Here is an 18,742-nt window from a genome sequence, read left to right on the forward strand (position 1 = left end):
TGTACTCACAGATGCTGAATTCATTGAGAAATACTGAGTGCCATCTGTTTAACTCTATTTCCTCTCTATTAAAGTATAATAAAATCAGACCAGGTCCTTCTGGCTTGCTAATATATTTATCTTTCAGAATACAATATTTTAATTACCACATCAATATAGTGTTATTCTCTGCTAGATAATTATTTCTGTGTATAATTAAAAGTAACCTTATTTTCTGTGCTCTTTTTCATAGTTGTTGCCTCTGAAACTTTTACATCTGACATCAGATATCTTTAAAAATACTCGATGATTGTTTCAGTGTTGGCTGAATGTAGGTGCTACTAATAGGCTCACGTGGAAAAATAATTGAAGTTACTGAGTAACATCCAGCCCGTTCCTGAAGAATCTGGCTGCATTTGAAAACATGACTGATTGCTACTGACTGATCATGTTGCCTAAAGTAAACATATATAAATTCTAGATGCATTTTATTTAGGGATAAACAACACATACACACGTTAGTACTCTACATTTATTTGGGAATGTGGGAAACAAAAGGTGTTTATCTTGATAGAGTATGTGGACAGTGTGGAAATACATAAATACATATATATATATATATATATCGATGTGTGTGTGCAAAAAGTACTACTGTACTGATTTCCAACCTCATATGGTAAATGTAACAACAAAAATAAATATTGTGTGCTGTATTTCATAAATGGACAAAGCTGTTTTCAATCCCTGGTACCTCACGTGGGGCTGGATCCTCTTACTGCATTCTAGGCTGTGGTGAATTTAGGCTTAACTGCTGCATTCTGACTCAGGTGGTCCCTGGTGTAAAATCACAGGTGACACAAAGCAATGCTGAATGCAGGTCATGTAATTGCACCTCTCCACTCTTTGGTAAGGAAGTAATAGAGAAGATAGCTCCCATCCTATAAAAAATACGGTTGGTAGTGTTATTTAAGGTTTTTGAGGGTTTTATTTTTCTGTTGTGTTTTGGTTTTGACGGGTTTTGGCTTAGTTTGGGTTTTCACCTGAACACTGTTCATGCACTTTTACCAGATTCAAGACCTTTTCTCTGCTTTTGGCATTTAGAGGGAGAACTGACCAACCTCTCCCTGACTGAAGAAAACTTTTAAGCATTATCTTTAACTTATTATTGCTCCAGAAACACTGGGACATGCTTAAGCACTTTTCTAACTTAGTTTTCAATATTTCTGTTTTATTTTTGCATTAATGGAACTAATGGAATATATGAATTTTCGTGATGAGGCATAGAAGGTTACTGTTCTTCTAATTTAAAAATGATAGTTGTCTCCAAATTAGTTACCTTTCCTTTGCATTCTTGCAGTAGAAGCTGTTTCATGCAGTAAAAGTTTTCCAAACTGTTTAGGTCATACTTCTACTTTTGCACATGCTACTCTTTTTTAGCACTGTTGCTTTCTGCATGAGAAATATATATTTTTTTAAATGATTAAATGCTCCTATTAGTTCCTCCGTTGGATTTCCATGTTTTTCTACTTTATTTTAAATCAGCTTTTAAATTAATTTAGATCTGTGTTATAGGAAAATGTAAAACTTGCAGAGGGTAAGGAGATTAGAACATAAAACACGGAGTATAGCAAGTTAATAAGATGAAAGAAGTATGGTAACATCTAACCGTGAAATCACATACCCTCTCTCTTTTCTTTTCTTCACTATTTTTCCTCTCCTCCCAAGGTTTTCTTTGCAGGGTAAGCTGGCTGATATTTGAAAGTAATTTTTCAGATTATACAGATAATTTGTGACATTTTCCTGTTGTGCTTGTGTTTGTGCAAGGTACTTGCCTTTGATAGTGTGTTTGTGGTGCTGTCTTTATGTAAAGCCTGTTACAACAGTGCCTCAGCTTTCATCATTTCTCTGTGGTGGGTTATATTGAAATAATAGTAATTCCCTTGCATACTATGCAATTAGCCTTGCTAGGTGATATTGGATCTACAGATTCAGTTTCAAAGGAAAGGTTAAGACACCATAAGTATCTTTTTCCTTTGAAGTACACTGTGGAGACTTCATCTGGGGATGAAAGGGTGCTGACTTGTAGGGCAGTGGGGGTTTGAGGGAAGAATGCCCATCTCAAATACGGGCAAATGAGATTGTTTCCATCTCTCTGCAAATAGTGCCCTATAAAACAATGATGCTTCAAAGAGATGAAGAGTTAATCAGACAGATGTTGATAGATATAGCAGGTTCACTGTCCAATCAGACTGTAGGGAAAAAAAAACTCAAAACCAATCCCTTCTGGAAAAAAACCCAATCATATAAAATATATACATGCATGTAATAGGATTTTCTTGATATTTATTTCTTGGTACCAGCAGTGTGAAGCTAAGACTATTCCCACTTGAAAAGTATCTTTTTAATTATCCATCTGTTTTCCCCTTACCTTTCATTATTCTGTCTGAATTGGTGGATCTGTGTGCTTCAAATGGTATGTAGATTAATTTCAGTTCTGGAAGTCTTAAATTATTTATGCTGTTTGGGAATAATGTGCATTCCCATTGTTTACAGCTCTGGTGTTTCTGATTATGTAGCATCAGTCTTCTTTTGCTGAGAGTGTCCTCTCTTGATTAATTCTCTAGATAGTTTGATAATGGCCTATATCCAAATGATGTATATACAAATCCCAATTGTTTCCATGAGCCTTGGCAGAGTTTAGTGAGGTATTTAGTACTGGCTTTTTTTAGATGAATATGTATAGAGTTACCCCTTTCCTCTTTAAATTGTTTTCCTCTGAGAGATTAGATCGTTTTGCCTGTCATACAGTTTTATATGTTAGAATAGCAAAGGCTACCGAGGCATTATGTGTACAGACATAGTGATAAGAGAAGTTTGACACGATAATGGGAATAAATGCTAGCGACACTTCTTACTTCTGATAGCTGGTGTCTTTATAACTTTTATAAACTCTTTGGTAACTCTTTTATAACTCTGTTTTTCCCTGCTTACTGTTATACTCTTAAGGGTTCCCATTTTAGACCAAGTACATCAATTCAGTGGATTTGTGGGTATATAATATTATTTCAGTGGCTTTAATAAGGACACAGCTTCTTACCCCTAAAAAATCCAAGATACACAAATAGGTTTTAACATGCAGCAGTAGTGCACATAAATTGTGGGTTTGGTACTACATAGCATTCTAAGTATTTCAGTTCTGAGACAAGTATCTCATTGCAGTGAAGCCAACAAGAAATACAGCAAAGAAGACCACTTATATTATATATAAGTATACTTATATGCACCTTACAGTTTGTATAAACACTAGGAACGTTCACTATTTAAAAGCATTTTCTGAACGAAGTAGCTGTAGTGCCTCAGTCTGAAAGTTCAGGAAAGCTTCTTAGTGGTGACTTGTCATGGTAACCCACTGAAAGATGGCAAACAATTGCATTCAAGCACACAAACAGAAGCAAAGCACTTTCTTTAGAAAAGAGAATAAATCTTTTTTTTTTTTTTTTGCTTTAGATTCTCATATATAAATGAACAGGGTGACTTTGAAGATTCTTATTTGCTGACTTGTGTTTTCTTGTTTCCTGACAAGATAAGGCTTGCATAGCCCTCTTGCTCCTGGTGGTTTTGTAATCACTACCCAAAGTCTAAGAAATAAATGCACTGTAATGTGAACTTAAAACTTAATCTGACATTTCTGAGATTGTTACAGTGGCTATTAATAAGGAATTTTTAAGATATCAGGTATTGTTAGCTCTACTGTATATTCGTTATGTGTGCAGAAAGGAGTTTCAAGTACTCCAACCCAAAAGAGGTGTACTTATAGAGAGAAACAGTTTTCCTGAGAAGCAATGTCCACACTGCGCACATTTCAGGAAGACTCCAGTTGGGGTCTGTTGGGGGTCTGTTCATCTTCTGCTCTAGTTTCATCCATCACCCACTGGAGTTTTCATTTACTAGAAAGTCCTGTAACAACAAAAACCTGTTGTCACATTGTGTATCAGAAAAACAAGTGTAAGGATTTTGGCAATCCAGATACTTTTTGGGGGTGGTTGTTTTGGTTTTTCTTCCCTTAACTCTGTTGTTTCTGAGTGAACTATTAGAAGATATCAGTAGCTTTATCTTGCAAGTTTAGTGGCTTCTACATATCCTCTTTACCAAAATTAATAGCAGTTAATTTACTTTTTTAAAACGGTCTTGAAAACATATGGCATTAATTTTTATGCATGTACTGGCAGTCTAGACCAAGTCTCATAATGTTTTCAACCTTACTTTTTGTGCTTAAACATACAGAAAAGAACCAGGCCACTGAACTGACTTGAGAATTAATTCAGAGTTCATGGAGAATTGAAAGGATCCTCGTCTCGCACAATAAGACTTTTGCTTTTTTTCTCTATAACAATTCTGAATGGAAATCTAGGAAATTAACCTTTAGGGGCTGCTCAGCATGGGTGGGAATTTAATTAACAGAGTTGGTGGGTCTTTGTAAGAGTGAGTGCACCATGCACTCCACAGCTCAGGTTTGTAGGGGCAAGGGAAATTGAGTGTAGGTACTGCTGAGGGTACCCATACTCATATGGAATCAAGAAGAATGTTGTCTGTTGAATTTTATCCAGACTTAAGTTTCATTGTGTGTAGGTAGAAACACCAAAAACAAGGGGGAAAAAAGACAACTGTCAAATTACTAAAATTACATGTTAAAATTTCTTTACTGCCATAGTTTCCTGGGAAGTTTTTGAGGATTTGCCCTGTACTGCAGTTTCTCACAGGCTGTGAAAGAAAGGGAAATGCAGTATTTCCCCCAAATGTACTCACCACCTTGATACTTTCTGCCTTTCACAGCCCTTTCCATCACGTTGGTTTGCTTTGCCTTGGATGCATTTGCAAGTTCCCATTTCAAACAGCCTAAGCTCACCTTGCAGTCATCCACTTTCCTTTTGCTTTGGTGGTTAGTGCTGATGTGTTGTCCTGCATGCCACAAAGCCCCTGCCAGCCCACACTGCCTCAGAGCATCCCAAAGTTGGACAGTGGTGGATGCCAGCACCTCTTTTGTTGCTGTTATTAAAGATGCTATCTTCCGCTGCAACACTGAAGTTATGCAACTTAATGTTCCCTGTGTATTAAAGTATTAAAGAAAACACAGGGTAGAAAACAATGAATGTGACCTGATATAAAAGGAAGCATTTAATCAAAATTAAAATCTTCAGTAATGAAATCTGCCTGGCTTTATACGCGTTTGTGTTCACGCTGAGCATCGCCCTCTGTTTCCTTTTGTTAATTCTGAATCAGACTTCTGGCTGCTGTCTTACCACATGGGGTGATCCACAACTTCGTGCACTCCTTCCTGCCAGCAGTACAGCAGACTCTGCTAACAGGCAATGTTTCTCTGATTTTTCCTCAGTAGCACTTACTGCACATTAAATAGTAACATATTGATCAATTGGCACTTTGCCTTCGAATATCTCATAGGGATTGAAGCCAGCATGAGGGTCCAAATGCAGAAGTACTTTTCTGTGTGATTTTACTGTCTTTTGCCATTTATGATAGCGTATAAATCTCCAAAAGCTGTAATTCAGAGTTCCAGCTTGGTGAATTTGGTGTGTCTATTTGCTTTCAAAACCATTTTTCATTGTTGTAGCTATTAACTTTGCTACTTTTTGTAATGCTCTTTGTAGAATTTTACAATATTTGAAGCCTTCAGATGGTTTCCTAAATTATGAGATGTCACTGTAAATCATAAAGACGTCTGTCTTGAGATTTTTCAAATTCTGAACAATAAAATAATTGAGTGTGTGATATTTTGCCGTGCCTGTGTGTAGTGGGAAAGGAGAATGATTCATTTCTTAGAATATGCCTGAAATAGAACAAATGTTTGCCTGTACCATTTGGGATCTAACTGAAAGCAGTTAATTGAATTAGATGAAGACTCTATTTCTCTATGACCTCTGTGTAAGGCTGTCTGCCATTTTCCCCTGAGGTGATTCCCTGCATTGTTTTCTAAAACCAGCAAAAGTAATTTGGAAAGTACATGATATTTGGCATAAATGTAATTTTGAAATGGTTTATCCATTTCTGCTGTGGCAATCTCTTGTCAATTTACATCTCGAATGTATTAGGAGGTAAAAAACCAAGATAGCATTACCATAAGGATGACGCATTCACGCATTTGGGAATGCAGGGTATAACTGATGAAACATCTACTATCTAACTGAGGTATGTCCTGCCGTACAGCAGTCTGGAGAGCTGAACAAAGACAGTGGAGCTCTGTGGTCTGTAGATTCTGCCAAGACAATAAAATGGTATACAATAAGAGAAAAATAGAACAGAATGAAAGTGTATGTAATAGTTCAGCAACATTTCTGAGCTGTGTGGCCTTGCTGTAGTGTGTGGCGCCAACAAATGCTGTTCTTAGCTCTGCTGTTATTTAGAGTGAGCCACTCAGCCATATGAAGTGCCTGCATCTTGCCCCTTCTGACTGATGTTTCAGGCTTGACCTCATGTGTAATGGGGGAATATAATTTTCCGGAATATTAAAGAAGCGACTTAGCTGTTTGAGTGTGATAATGATACTGTATATTCTCTGATATTAAAGTGTCATTTTTTTCAACCACTTTAAGAGCATAATGGGGATTTTTTTCATGGAAATAAGAGTTCTTTCAAAAAAATGTTGATGGTAGTGGTATAGCTATAACACCCTAGAATTTGCATGCTAAGCAGAAGGACAGGGCTAAAATTGTTGTGTGGAGGCAGCATCTTTAGCAGAACAATAACATAGGGCATATGCAGATTTAGAACTACTGCAGAAAACTTCTTATCAAGGGCATGGAAATCTTTATTTCTTTGCAAATGTCTCCTCTGATAAGTTTTTGACTCCTTCAGAGTGAAAGGATGATTGTAAGCAAATATACAAGTATGGTCAGCATTTAAGTCTTTCCCGTACTACAGGAAGTGCTGCCAGTTCCATTGGCAGGTCTCTGGAGCAGTTGCTTCTGCCATTTTAACAGCACAGATTACAACAAATGCGGTTCCTTTGGATTTGGCCAGCTGAGGGATTTTCCATCTTAGGAACTATGGGATGAGAGTAAGTTTTTCACAACACAACCCAGTGTCACTTGCTATTGGAGAGCAACACATTTTAAATCAATTGCAATCTAGCTTCATTTGCCATCTTAGCTTTAACCTTTCATTGTAAACTGGCTAAATGTTTTCTTCTGTCCTTGCTACCTGTATTCCTTTATGCTGAGTTAGATGACAGAGGCATTTCTGGGTTGGTTCTTGTACTCTTTCTTTAAAAAGAATTCTGTTCTGCTTGTGAAATAAGTTTGGTGAGTAGTTAAGGAAGACATTGGAGCTCTGGTGAAGTGTGTTCTCACCATTTCTCTTTCCTTGTCTGGTCATTATATCTCTTCTTTGATTTCAGTTATCTCTTTATGATGGAATTTGGGTGGCCAAGACAGGGTCTTGCTGCAGCAAGTAATCTGGTTCTTTTTCTCCATTATAATCCGATTTGAAAGAAGGCCAGTGCAGCCAACAGTTCCTTGCAAACTAAACATCAGAATCTTACTTTGGAGTGTCGAGAGAGAAATTTTTATTTACAGAATGCCGTCAAATCCTTGGATCTAAAGATGCACACTCTTCTTTGCCTTATGAAAACTAATTTGTGATGTCTGAAAGACAGTTCTTGGCTGAGCTGTGTCTAAAACCCCTTGGTTTGTGTCCATAAGTTTGGAAATGTGCTGTGTTAGTCATGCTGAAAATATTGTCTGTAATCCAGCATGATTCAAATAACCCCAATACAAAATGCAAAATGTACTACTACTACTACCAGAAAATGCCCGAAAATATTTCATATTTAGGACAAGTGAAGGGAAATAATCTCTGCAGTCTGTAGAAATTAATCTATTCTTCCAGGAGGTAAATTCTTAGTTACAGGTAGTAGATGCCTTGTCCTGGAGCATAATATGCGGAAGATGTTGAGAGGGATTACTTTTCCTACACAGTCAGTCAAATTAATAATTAGGTCCCTTCTCCTTATCTATTTTCAATTTTCAATCAAACTAAGGGATACTCTCAGAGCTGCGTGCCTGAGGCATCACAGATCCTTCAGGATTTAATTAGGTTTCCCAGTGCTGCAGCATGCTCTCTGAGGCCTGTCAGTTACCCTTTCTCCCAGGAGTTAAAATTACTCTTTATATGACTTATCAGATTTGGTCATTTAATTGATTCTCAATTCATCATCTAATCCATTTACAATTTCCTTTCCACATGTGGAAATGCTGTTATAGGCTGACAACTATGTTGCCCAGTAAGATTCCAGGCAGTACTTAAAACCCAAATCTTAAATGAGTGAAATAAATTCAGACACTCTTGAGTGGTTTCCATAAATTTTTGTAATGGTTTTCAGTAACTTCAGCCAATGGTTTTTACAGAAGTCTTTTTTCTTTTTCTTTCCTTTTCTTTTTTTTTTTTTTTTTTTTTTGGATCCTGCTTCTTAAGCCTGCCTTTCTTTCTATTAACAATTGCAAGTTTCTTAATGGCAGTAATGAATCACAATAAATATATTTACTTTAAACTCTTTCTGTGCAGTCGTAAGTTTATTGCCAAATGCCTAAATATTTAATTGCTTTTGCAGTGTAACATACTGCTTGATTCAAGCATATGACTTGTATTTGCCATCAGCACCTTTTAAATGTGTGATCCAAGTGGTGCAGCAGTCCTTGATTTCCTTCTATTTTAATGGATTAGAAGCAGGCTGGTCTTTTATTTGCTGATATGTGTTGCTGAGTGTCTTAGGGAAGGACACTTTTCCAGAGATGGTAATTATTAACCTTCAGTAGATATGAAGATCCTAATTTGATGATGCTGTGCTGAATCATCAAATGGTTTAGGTTGGAAAAGACCTTTAAGATCATTGAATCCAGCTGTTAACTCAGCACTGACAAGTTCACCACTAAACCATGTCCCAAGTGCCACATGTGCACGTCTTCTAAATCCCCCCAGGCATGGTGACTCCACCACTGCCCTGAGCAGCATATTCCAATGTCTGAACACCATTTCAGTGAAGAATCTCTTTCCCAATACTCAGCCCAAACCTTCCCCTGGTGCAATTTGAGGCCATTTCCTGTTGTCCTGTCTCTTGTTACCTGGAGCAGAACCCACCCCCCACCTGGCTCCACCCTCCTGTCAGGGAGCTGTAGAGTGATAAGGTTTCCCCCCCCCCAGCCTCCTTTTCTCCAGGCTGAGCCCCGCCAGCTCCCTCGGCTGCTCCTCATCAGACTTGTGCTCCAGACCCTTCCCCAGCTCCACTGCCCTTCTCTGGACACTCTCCAGACCCTCAATGCCCTTCTTGGAGTGAGGGGCCCAAGACTGGACACAGGATTCAAGGTGCCACGTCATCGTCATTGCCATGTACAGGGGGACAGTCACTGCCCTGATCCTGCTGGTCACTGTTCCTTATTCAGGCCAGATGCCATTGGCCTTCTTGGCCATCTGAGCACAAACTGGCTCAAGTTCAGCTGCTGTCAACCAGCATCCCCCAGGTCCTTCTTCGATGGGCAGAGAAAAGGCAATCAAAACCATAATTCTTTAGAGAGAATCTGTTTTACAACAACTTAAAGGTTACAGTAATGGAGACAGTACATTTTGCTAACATTTTAGAAGTGTGATCTAATTTCACTGCTGCTGTTTTGTACATCTATCACTACTATTTAACTCTATTGTCTTGGTTCTGTTTGTCAGTGCTAAAACAAAGCCATGTTTCTTTTTTGCTTTGACTGTCTGTGCTCTCTGCTGATGTCATCAGCCAGGTGGTACTAATAATGTTAGTACTAAATTACATAGGCTGGTAACACGAACTTAGTGCTGCTTTCTGACACCTTTAATCTGTTAACATCCTTGCAGTAGAATGTGGTACAAGATTCAGTAAAATCTTTAGCAGATCTTCATGTTTCATGAGTAATAGGCAATTTCCCATTGCTGGAAATTCTGTGTTACTCTGCTGGGTAGTAGGAATGCAAATTTTCTGAACTAAAACGTTCCATGTATGCCATTCATGCTTTCATTAATTCTTTAAGTAATTCTTTTTCACTCATTCAAGTTAAGTAATGCTATTCTTCAGCACTCTTTAACTCTTCCAAATTTAAATCACTGTTAAAATTTCTACATGCCTCTTGAAATGTCTACCAAAATCTTAAAAGTGGTGTAATTTCAAATTTAAAAATAAATCCTTGGCAATATGAGAATGAGCGTAATAATAAAAGGCATTTCTTAAATTGTTTCAATGTCTCGAAGAAAGGCCTTTGGAAAACTTTTCTTGCATTCATTAACCCTTCAGTATCTTCCATAGTGACATCATGGAGGAAGCATTTATGAGCGAGCTGTATAAACTAAATTAGTTGATTTCAGTGGTAATAAAGTAGAAAAAACAGTTGTTTTACTGAGCAGTTTTAATGGTTGTTTCCTTTCACTAAAGGAGATCTTGAGATAGAAATATATATAATGTTGTGATATCAATTATGTAGACCCAGGTAAAGGTCTGAACTAACTCATACATATACATATGACTACTAAGCAAAAAGCCATTTGATTTTAAAGTGCTTTTGTTTCTTCAGACTCTGAGGGTGGTAGGGTTTGCTAATGGGCAGAGTTCAAAGCCAAGCAGGACAGCACTGTATGAATGCATGATGTTGAATGTGTTGTCATAAATGTAGAGCCAAGGCTTAAAAATAGATTTCTGCTGTGATGATGTGAAGTGGTGGTCATTGCTTTATAACTGGCCTCTTTGCCATGAGCAGCCTCCTCTGTCTGGAGACCTGTTTGATGTGGATTCTCAGACTGTGCAGTCAGAGCTGCTGTGGTTGGAGCAGTGGCCTCGTGTCCAGTGCTTCTGTAGCTTTTGAAGCTCAGAGAAGGCTGAGGGAATATTAGAGATGTGGATACTGAACTGATTGGCATCTGCTTGTCTGTAGAAGGCTTTCAGTCTGACTGAGCAAGGGGTAGCAAGAGGTCAAAGTGCTGCAAGGTAGGAGCAACATAAGAGAACTGGAAATGATGGGAAGTGAGGAGCCCTAGGCGTGCTGGATGAGACTTCCAGCCTCTTGGAGCCTTGTAGAAGTGTAGACATCTTTTGAAACATTCCATACAGCGCTGCTGGACTCGGTCACTGCATAAAATTATTGCCTGCATTACATGAGTGGTCTTGTTAGATGATCACAACAGTAATTTCTGACTATTTATAGCCCTACTCCTTCTGTTCCATTTTAATGACTGTTTAACACCAATGTTAACCTGGTTTTAACACCTTCAGAAAGGAAAAGAAAGCATTTTTTCAGGGAATAAGTTTTTCCTTTAACTTTTTATGACTGTATGGAGACTTTTAGGGAGGTCTCTTCCAAAAAAATATTTCTCATTTGTGTAAATGATCAAGTTTTTTGGTCAAACCAGGTAACAGTTTAATGAGGTCTAAAATATTATATGGTAACACATGGGCTGACTTAAATTCGATAATGCATACCTTTTTTTGTTTCATTTTTGCTTAATTAGGTGCTCTAACACTTTCCTGTTAGTGGCACGCATGTATTAAAAATTATATCCTGACATCTGTATAAATTTCATGCCAGCAAAGTCTTTAAACAAGGTACCGTAATTCTGGCTGATGCTTAAGTTAGTTGTAATTAAAATTAAGCACCTGGTTTGAAGCACTGTTCCAACTGACAACCATCTTATATTTGAATGCCAAACATGTCTGGTGCTTCTCAGTAAATTTGAAGTACATGTTCAGTAGGTAGTGGGGAAAAGGGAACATTGCTGATCCTAAATTACAGGAAGAGTTCTGCTTTTGAATAACAGCTCAATCCTGACTAAGCAATAATTAGTTTCTCTTTGATTACAGCTTCATGGGATTAGATGACTTATATAACCTCCTGAATCCTATTTTTGTTTTCCTAATTTTATAGGTTTTTAAAGCAAGCTCTCATTTTTGTTGTTTTGTTCATCATATTTTATTAGTCAGATGAAGTATTAGGTGAGAACTTAGTTTGTAAATACTGCTCTTTTGTTGGGGAGGAAAAGGGAAACATGGAAATACTTTATATATATGTAAAGGAATGAAAATAATAGAATTGGTGGGTATTAAAAAAGATTTAAAATCTATTTCAGTTTTTAACAAAATTAGCCAAAAAGGCAGGGCAGCGGGCCATTAAGGTTGCATAGCTCAGCTTTAGCTTGTTTGATGTCAGGAGGGTTTTGTTTGCTGTTGGAAACTTGCTCATTAGCTGAGGTCTAGTTGTTTTTCAAAGAAATGTGATGAGTATTTCTTCCATTTATTTCACTTTCTTTTTCCACCATTTTTGAGGCACCTGCTCTTATTCAAAGAAAGATTCAAATTATCTTCATGCTGAAAGAGTGGAGCTTGTTGGGATCTCTTCTGTTAAATAATTGTTTCATACTTTGGCTCACCATCTCTCTCTAAGAAGTAGACTTGCAAAATAGTGTGTTTTGTGTGGGATGGTGCAAGAGAGTTAATGGAAAGCAAGTCTGAGTGATGCCTTTTTAAAAGAATTGAAATGGATTAAAATTGCTTTGGTCTGATTCAGAAACTTGCACCACAAGCATCATCATTTCCCTCTTCCTCTGTTCACTGAGTTGACCATGGCTATAAGATCTTGGTTGATTAGGGATCCTGGATATATTTTGCTGCAGTGCTTTGAACTGTGCACGAGGTGTCTGGACTAGAATAGACCTGTAATCAAAATTTTCAGGAAATTTTCTGATTTCCAGATCTTAAAAGATACCACCTGTTAAGGCATGATATCCACAATGTCTGATGGTAATTACCTTACAAATTCATTCTTTTCAGGTATTGACTAGAACTTTCTGGTTGGTTTATTTTATCTTGTGTTTTCTATATCCCTTTCGAATCACAGTTACTTAAAGATTACTGCAACAATAATCTTTCTGAATTATCTACAGTTTATATAGGCAAAAACAATCCTGCCTACCTTCCTCTCATTTCACCCAGTAGTGTCTCCCTACTCTTTTTCATAGAAGGCAACAAAGGAAAAAAAAGCACTGGGTGCTGCATTTTGCAAAGCAGTGTTTTGGTGCCATCTCTACTTAGCAATAAAAATTTATCCTCAAGTGGTTGCCAGTTCCCTTATTCTCTGAGAAAGAGTCTCTGGGGAAGGTAAAACTCTTTAATGAATTGAAGAGTACACGATATGAAGTAGTTGTGTGAGAAGTTGACTTTTACATGGAGCTTTTGAACCTGATTAGTTCAGCATGTTCACACAGCAAGATCATGGAGTTGTCCCAGCTGTGCTGTGATGATGGTTACAGTCATTCTTCATTGTATTTCAGAAAATATTAGGTAAAATGCTAGAAAACCGTAACCAAGGTCTGTCAGAAATGGGGAGGAGGGTGTTACATCTATGAAGATTCTTTAAAAAAAAAAAAAAAAAAAAAGGCAAATGTCCTCTTGATATATCTTTTTTTCATTCCAGCTGCATATATGTAGAAAGAGGTGAAATTTCACTGTTGGGTGACAGAAAGCATTTGCTTTAGTGGATTGCAAAGTATGCTTCTAATATAACTTAAAAAGGAAATGTTTTCTCAATTTACAGTGAGCCTTGACTGTGAAGGACAGCAAAGAAAAAATAAGGGTTTTTTCAGTAAGGGATGAAAATTTTAGATTTATAACTTTATGCAATATTGCCAGGGCCTGAGGCAAACAAAACAGAGCATGTATCTACTTTACAGCTGCGAAAATAATTGCGATGACTATCTGTGGAGTAATCTCTAATGGATTACATTTTGTTAGCATTTCATGATGTGATGTTAGAGCCAAAATAATTTATAGTAAATGGGAAAAAAAATACTTGTTTTGAAGTATCTGTGGCCTGGACCTTTGATGTCCTCCTAGGCATTCTCCTAAGAACTGGTTAATTTGTGAAAGGTCTTGGTTTGCAGGCAAGGTACTATGCTTGTAAAGCTATTATAAGACTAAGGAGTGTAGAAATTACAGAAGTAATTTGGTTTTATTATGTAAGTACTGGACTTCTTTGTTTCTTCAGGGGTGCTAAAGCCATCTGAGGTGCTATCTGATAGTCTTTTCTCTTAGATTTATGAGGTCTTTCAGACTTGAAAAGCACTTATGCTTTATTAAGATCACTTGATTTAATTTTTATTAAACTTCAGGCTGCTTCTTTTTATATGTATCTTAAATTTATCCAAATGATACAATCTTCAGCAGTAATGAGAGGCTTCTTACTCATGGTCAAAACACTTTTTTGTGTTGCAAAAGAACTGTGGCGTAGCAACCTCTTCTGCACTTTCATGTGCTGTTGGCACTGGGAACTGGAGCTATGGGAGGGAGGGGTTAGTAACTTAGGGCAACTTCTGTGTCCTCTTCTTTTAATGTTCTTTAATTTGGAGAAGTGATTAAAAAAAAATAAAAAAGAAGTAATAATATGTTCAGTGGCTCCAAGCCAGATTAAGTCTCTACGGTATTAAATAGAAAAAAATTCTTGGACTTCAGTAGAAGCAGTGTCCAGCTATCCATTTGCAGGATATGGTTTACAGTGATCCATGTGTCTGGATGTCTTGAGGGTTGCTTGGGAACACAAGAAATTGTCTCTGGCTGTTAACACCACATTCAGTGTAAGCGGAACAAGGATATTTAATGTTTTCAGTGTCTGGGAGAAGTGTTTTAACACTTCCATAACCAAAAATTAATCCGAACTATCCAATTTTCGTGCATCAATATATAGGGGGATATAGTAAGGAGGATATAAGGGAATGTGGGTTAAACTTAACAAAGTTTTGTTGAAAGCAGAGGGGAATTCAAAGGATTCGTCTTTTGACCTACCTTTCTGAATAACTTAAAATGACATCATTCCCCTTTTTAAAAACATGATGTTATAGCTGAAAATATTTTCAATTTTTTCCCAAGTTCACAGAAGGAAAATATCCATGCATTTTGCCTTTTAGAGAGAGAAATACTTTGCTCTTGATTGGAGCATGCTTTCTCAGGCTTTTGTACACTAAGCAATAGGTGCATGTTTTATTTGTTGGGTTGGGTTTTGGGTTGTTTTTTTAATAAACTCTCTGCACTAGGTTTGTTCAAGAGACCTAGTCTGTCCAAGAGAACATGTTCATTCAAGAGCACCTCGCTGTAGACTTGACCTCCAGGGGTTCCTTCCAATCTAAATTATTCCATAATTTCTTCCTTAAGTCCTATAATTCTGTTCTATTAGTATGTATTGTTAAAGTGATATAGACATGTTATCCTTGATTATACTCTTTCAGAGCAACAGTAAGTACTGCTTCCAGGGCATCCAGGAGTTTCAATAATTGAACTGAAATATTAGAAATGTGTGTGCTTCAGAATGGAAGGGGATTAGTAAATTCAAATGTTTGGTGAGATCTGTACTATATTTAAGTCTTTTTGACACACAGATGTTCTTTGTTACTTCTGGAATTTATGTCCTTTTTCTACAATAGTGGCGAAATATTCTTTATTTATTGTTTTTGATTCCGGCCTACACTTCTGTATCAATGTGGAACTTTCTCTGTCGTGTATTACGTTATAATAAAAGCAGGTGTGAGCAAGGTATATATACCTCTCTCCCAAAGCAGGTGACCCATTTGCCCTCAGACCGGCATGAAGGACCTTACAGAGAGGGATGGTTTGGTGGTAGCACTGTACCTGTAAGAACAACCACATTCCTTAACAGCTGACAATAAATCTCACCTCCCTTTGAAGCAGCATTAACAACCAAGCCCCTATTCGGTAGTGAATGTCCATGTATCTGGGGTCCATGGCTTGGGAGGTATAGATGTATTTTTTGCTGAAGCTTCTTGGCATTATTTACTGTTGACACAAGATTGTTGCAGGTAGCACGAGTGACATACAGCTCTGTAAAAATCCTGAGAGCCCTTTGGTTGTAGTGTGCTTTTCCATTAGCCTATCCTTTGTTCAGTGTGGATGGAGGAAGGGCAGTGGAGAGGACTAGAACGTTGTATTTGTTATCATTTGTGTTATTTATTTTTAGATTAAACCTAATGCCACTTACTTGGCAAGGCTTAGGAATGCCGTTCTTCTGTTAAACGTGTCCTTGTGTAGTGGTCTTCTGGGCACAGTATGAGGTCTCTCCTCTCCTAGAAAGAAAAATAATCACACAGCTATTGATAAAATTCATAGTAGATGACTGGAGGAAACGAGGAGTTTCCTAGGCCTGGGCTGGGCCAAATGATGAGAAAGAACAAATTCTAGTAATGAAGGTGCAATAAAAACGTTTCTTGCTGTGTAAAGGTGGTAAAATTGACTTCTAAATAAAGGATGTGATCCTGGCTTAGACTAAGTGATGACTGCCAGAGATCAGGAAAGATTTTTAATATTTTTGCTTTAAAAAGACACAAGCCAAATTGCAAAGATGAGTTTGGCTAAGGCTGGGCCAATGTTTAGTGATTTGTAATGTCATCAAAGAACTGGGAAGTTTAGTTAGTTCATTAATTTTTGCCCTAAATTCAGGGATGGGTACAATTCATATGGCCAGTGGCCAATCTTTAACCATAAACCTCTGAGTTACTGGCAGGCTGACCTTGTGTCTCAGGAAAAAAGGGACAGAGAGCAACCTCTGCAATTCTTACCCCCAAGTCACATTCTACCTGAGCAGAAGTTACTGTGCCATCTTCAACTGTGATAGGAATCACTAAATGTTTTGTTTTGGAATGGACCTTAAAGGTCATCTCGTTCCAACCCCCTGCCATAGGCAGGGACACCTTCCACTAGACCAGGTTGCTCAGAGATTCATCCAACCTTGGACACTTCCAGGGCTGGGGCATCCACAGCTTCTCCGGGCAACCTGTGCCAGGGCCTCATCATCCTCACAGTAAAGAATTTCTTCCTAATATCTAATTAAAACCTGTTCTCTTTCAGTTCAAAGTGTCATTGGCAAACTTGCTGGGGGTGCCCAATCCCACCCATTGATCCCATTGTCCATATCACCAACAAAGATGTTAAAAAGTGCTGGTCCCAGTACTGACCCTGAAGAACAGGATTTGTCACCAGTCTCCACTTGGACATTGAGCCATTGACTGCAAATCTTTGAGTGCCACCATCCAGCCAATTCCTTGTATACAGAGTGGTCCATCTGTCAAATCCATGTCTCTCCAGTTTGGAGACCAGGATGTCATGTAGGCCAGTGTCAAATGCTTTGCACAAGTCTAGTAGATGACGTCCATTGCTCTCCCCTAATTCACCACTGCTGTAACCCCATTGTAGAAGGCCACCAAATTTGTGGTGTGATTTGCCCTTAGTGAAACAATGTTACCATGTCACCTCCTTATTTTCCCTGTGCCTTAGCATAGTTTCCAGGATGATCTGCTCCATGATCCTGGTGGGCACAGGGGTGAGACTGACTTCTGTGCTCACAGACTTTATGCCAAGTGCTACCAGTGAGGCAGCTCTTCTGTGGGAGCTCTCTCAGCCTCTTTTACTCGGCTTGTATGTTGGAAGTTAAATTAGGGTTGCACATGGGTTTTCTGTGTTACTGCATGGAAGTACTAGAGACCATCAACAGATGATATTGATTAACTGATCTGTTCATTAATATAAAATACAATGACAACAGACACCATTAAAGGCCAATACAAAACACTTTGCTGTGCCATTAGTATATTGTTGAGTAATTTTTTTGCTTCATTGTCTTTATTCTTTCAGTTCTACGGGATGACTTTAGACAAAATCCATCAGATGTCATGGTAGCTGTGGGGGAACCTGCAGTGATGGAATGCCAGCCCCCTAGAGGTCACCCAGAACCCACTATATCATGGAAGAAAGATGGGACCCCTCTAGATGACAAAGATGAGAGAATTACAGTAAGTATAAAAAGTTTTTCCAAACAACATGAGAATCAACTAATCTAAAATTACTTGTGTCTTGAGCATGTGAGCATCTGGCTGTGCTGTCTTTTCTAGGATATGTTCTTTCCTTGCCTCAGAGGCAAGGGCTAGTCTGCATTTAGCTTGGAATGTAACCTCTCATCTCATGGTACTTCATTGCAGGGTATGCATGTTTGTTAAAGAGGCCTAAGCAAAACCTGTGTTCTTCTCTTCCTCAGAAGAATTAGAAGCTTGTGGAAATGAAATTCATTATACTCATCACTGTCCTGTAATTTTCTTACCTTTTATCCACCTACAAATTTCTTCAACCTGTAATACCTGCCTTCTTTGGTTGGAAAGAGCAACTACGAGTAGTCTTGTTGAGATATTCTGTTGTAGTTCTGTTGAAAATAATACACGCAGAAAAGTTGTGCATTGTATTAGAAAGGATAAAAAGGGTTTGGGGATATAGACACATTTCTTTGGAGAGATAATGGCTTATCCTGCCATCTCAAATAAATCTGTTTTCTCATTAGAAGTGTTGTATCTGTAGCTTGCTGAATACAGTGCATGACTATTCAAGAGTATGGATAAAGCAGCTTCTCAAATCATAAAACTATCTTTTTCTTTTTAGTTTCTGACATGTGAAGCAATAAGCTAGTGAGCCTAATGTCTTGCAGAAATGGCAATGAAAAATTGAGTTCAAAAATCTCGTATTTGCTGCCAGCTTGAAGACGCAAGAAACATGTTTCCACAGGAGAGTAACTGTATCATCTGAAAGCACATACCATCCTGTTGGTGCTAGAAAGATCACTAGTGTAAAGCAAGATCAGAGGCACATACCATTTACATGCCTCAATCACATACTGAAATGAGGGAAATGTTTAATGAA

General features: G+C 38.0%; 1 protein-coding gene across 8 annotated transcripts in view; it reads left to right on the forward strand.

Moving 5' to 3' along the window:
* The window catches only part of ROBO1 (roundabout guidance receptor 1), a 701,856-nt gene that overhangs the window by 572,496 nt on the left and 110,618 nt on the right, over positions 1 to 18,742 (forward strand). For all 8 annotated transcript variants that reach the window (XM_032096989.1, XM_032097028.1, XM_032097020.1 and 5 more), the window contains one exon: positions 17,690 to 17,847. In XM_032096989.1, the coding sequence (XP_031952880.1) occupies positions 17,690 to 17,847 (158 nt within the window). The remainder of the gene's footprint in view (positions 1 to 17,689; positions 17,848 to 18,742) is intronic.

Source organism: Corvus moneduloides, chromosome 2, assembly GCF_009650955.1.
Source record: "Corvus moneduloides isolate bCorMon1 chromosome 2, bCorMon1.pri, whole genome shotgun sequence".
NCBI classification, from domain to species: Eukaryota; Metazoa; Chordata; class Aves; order Passeriformes; family Corvidae; genus Corvus; species Corvus moneduloides.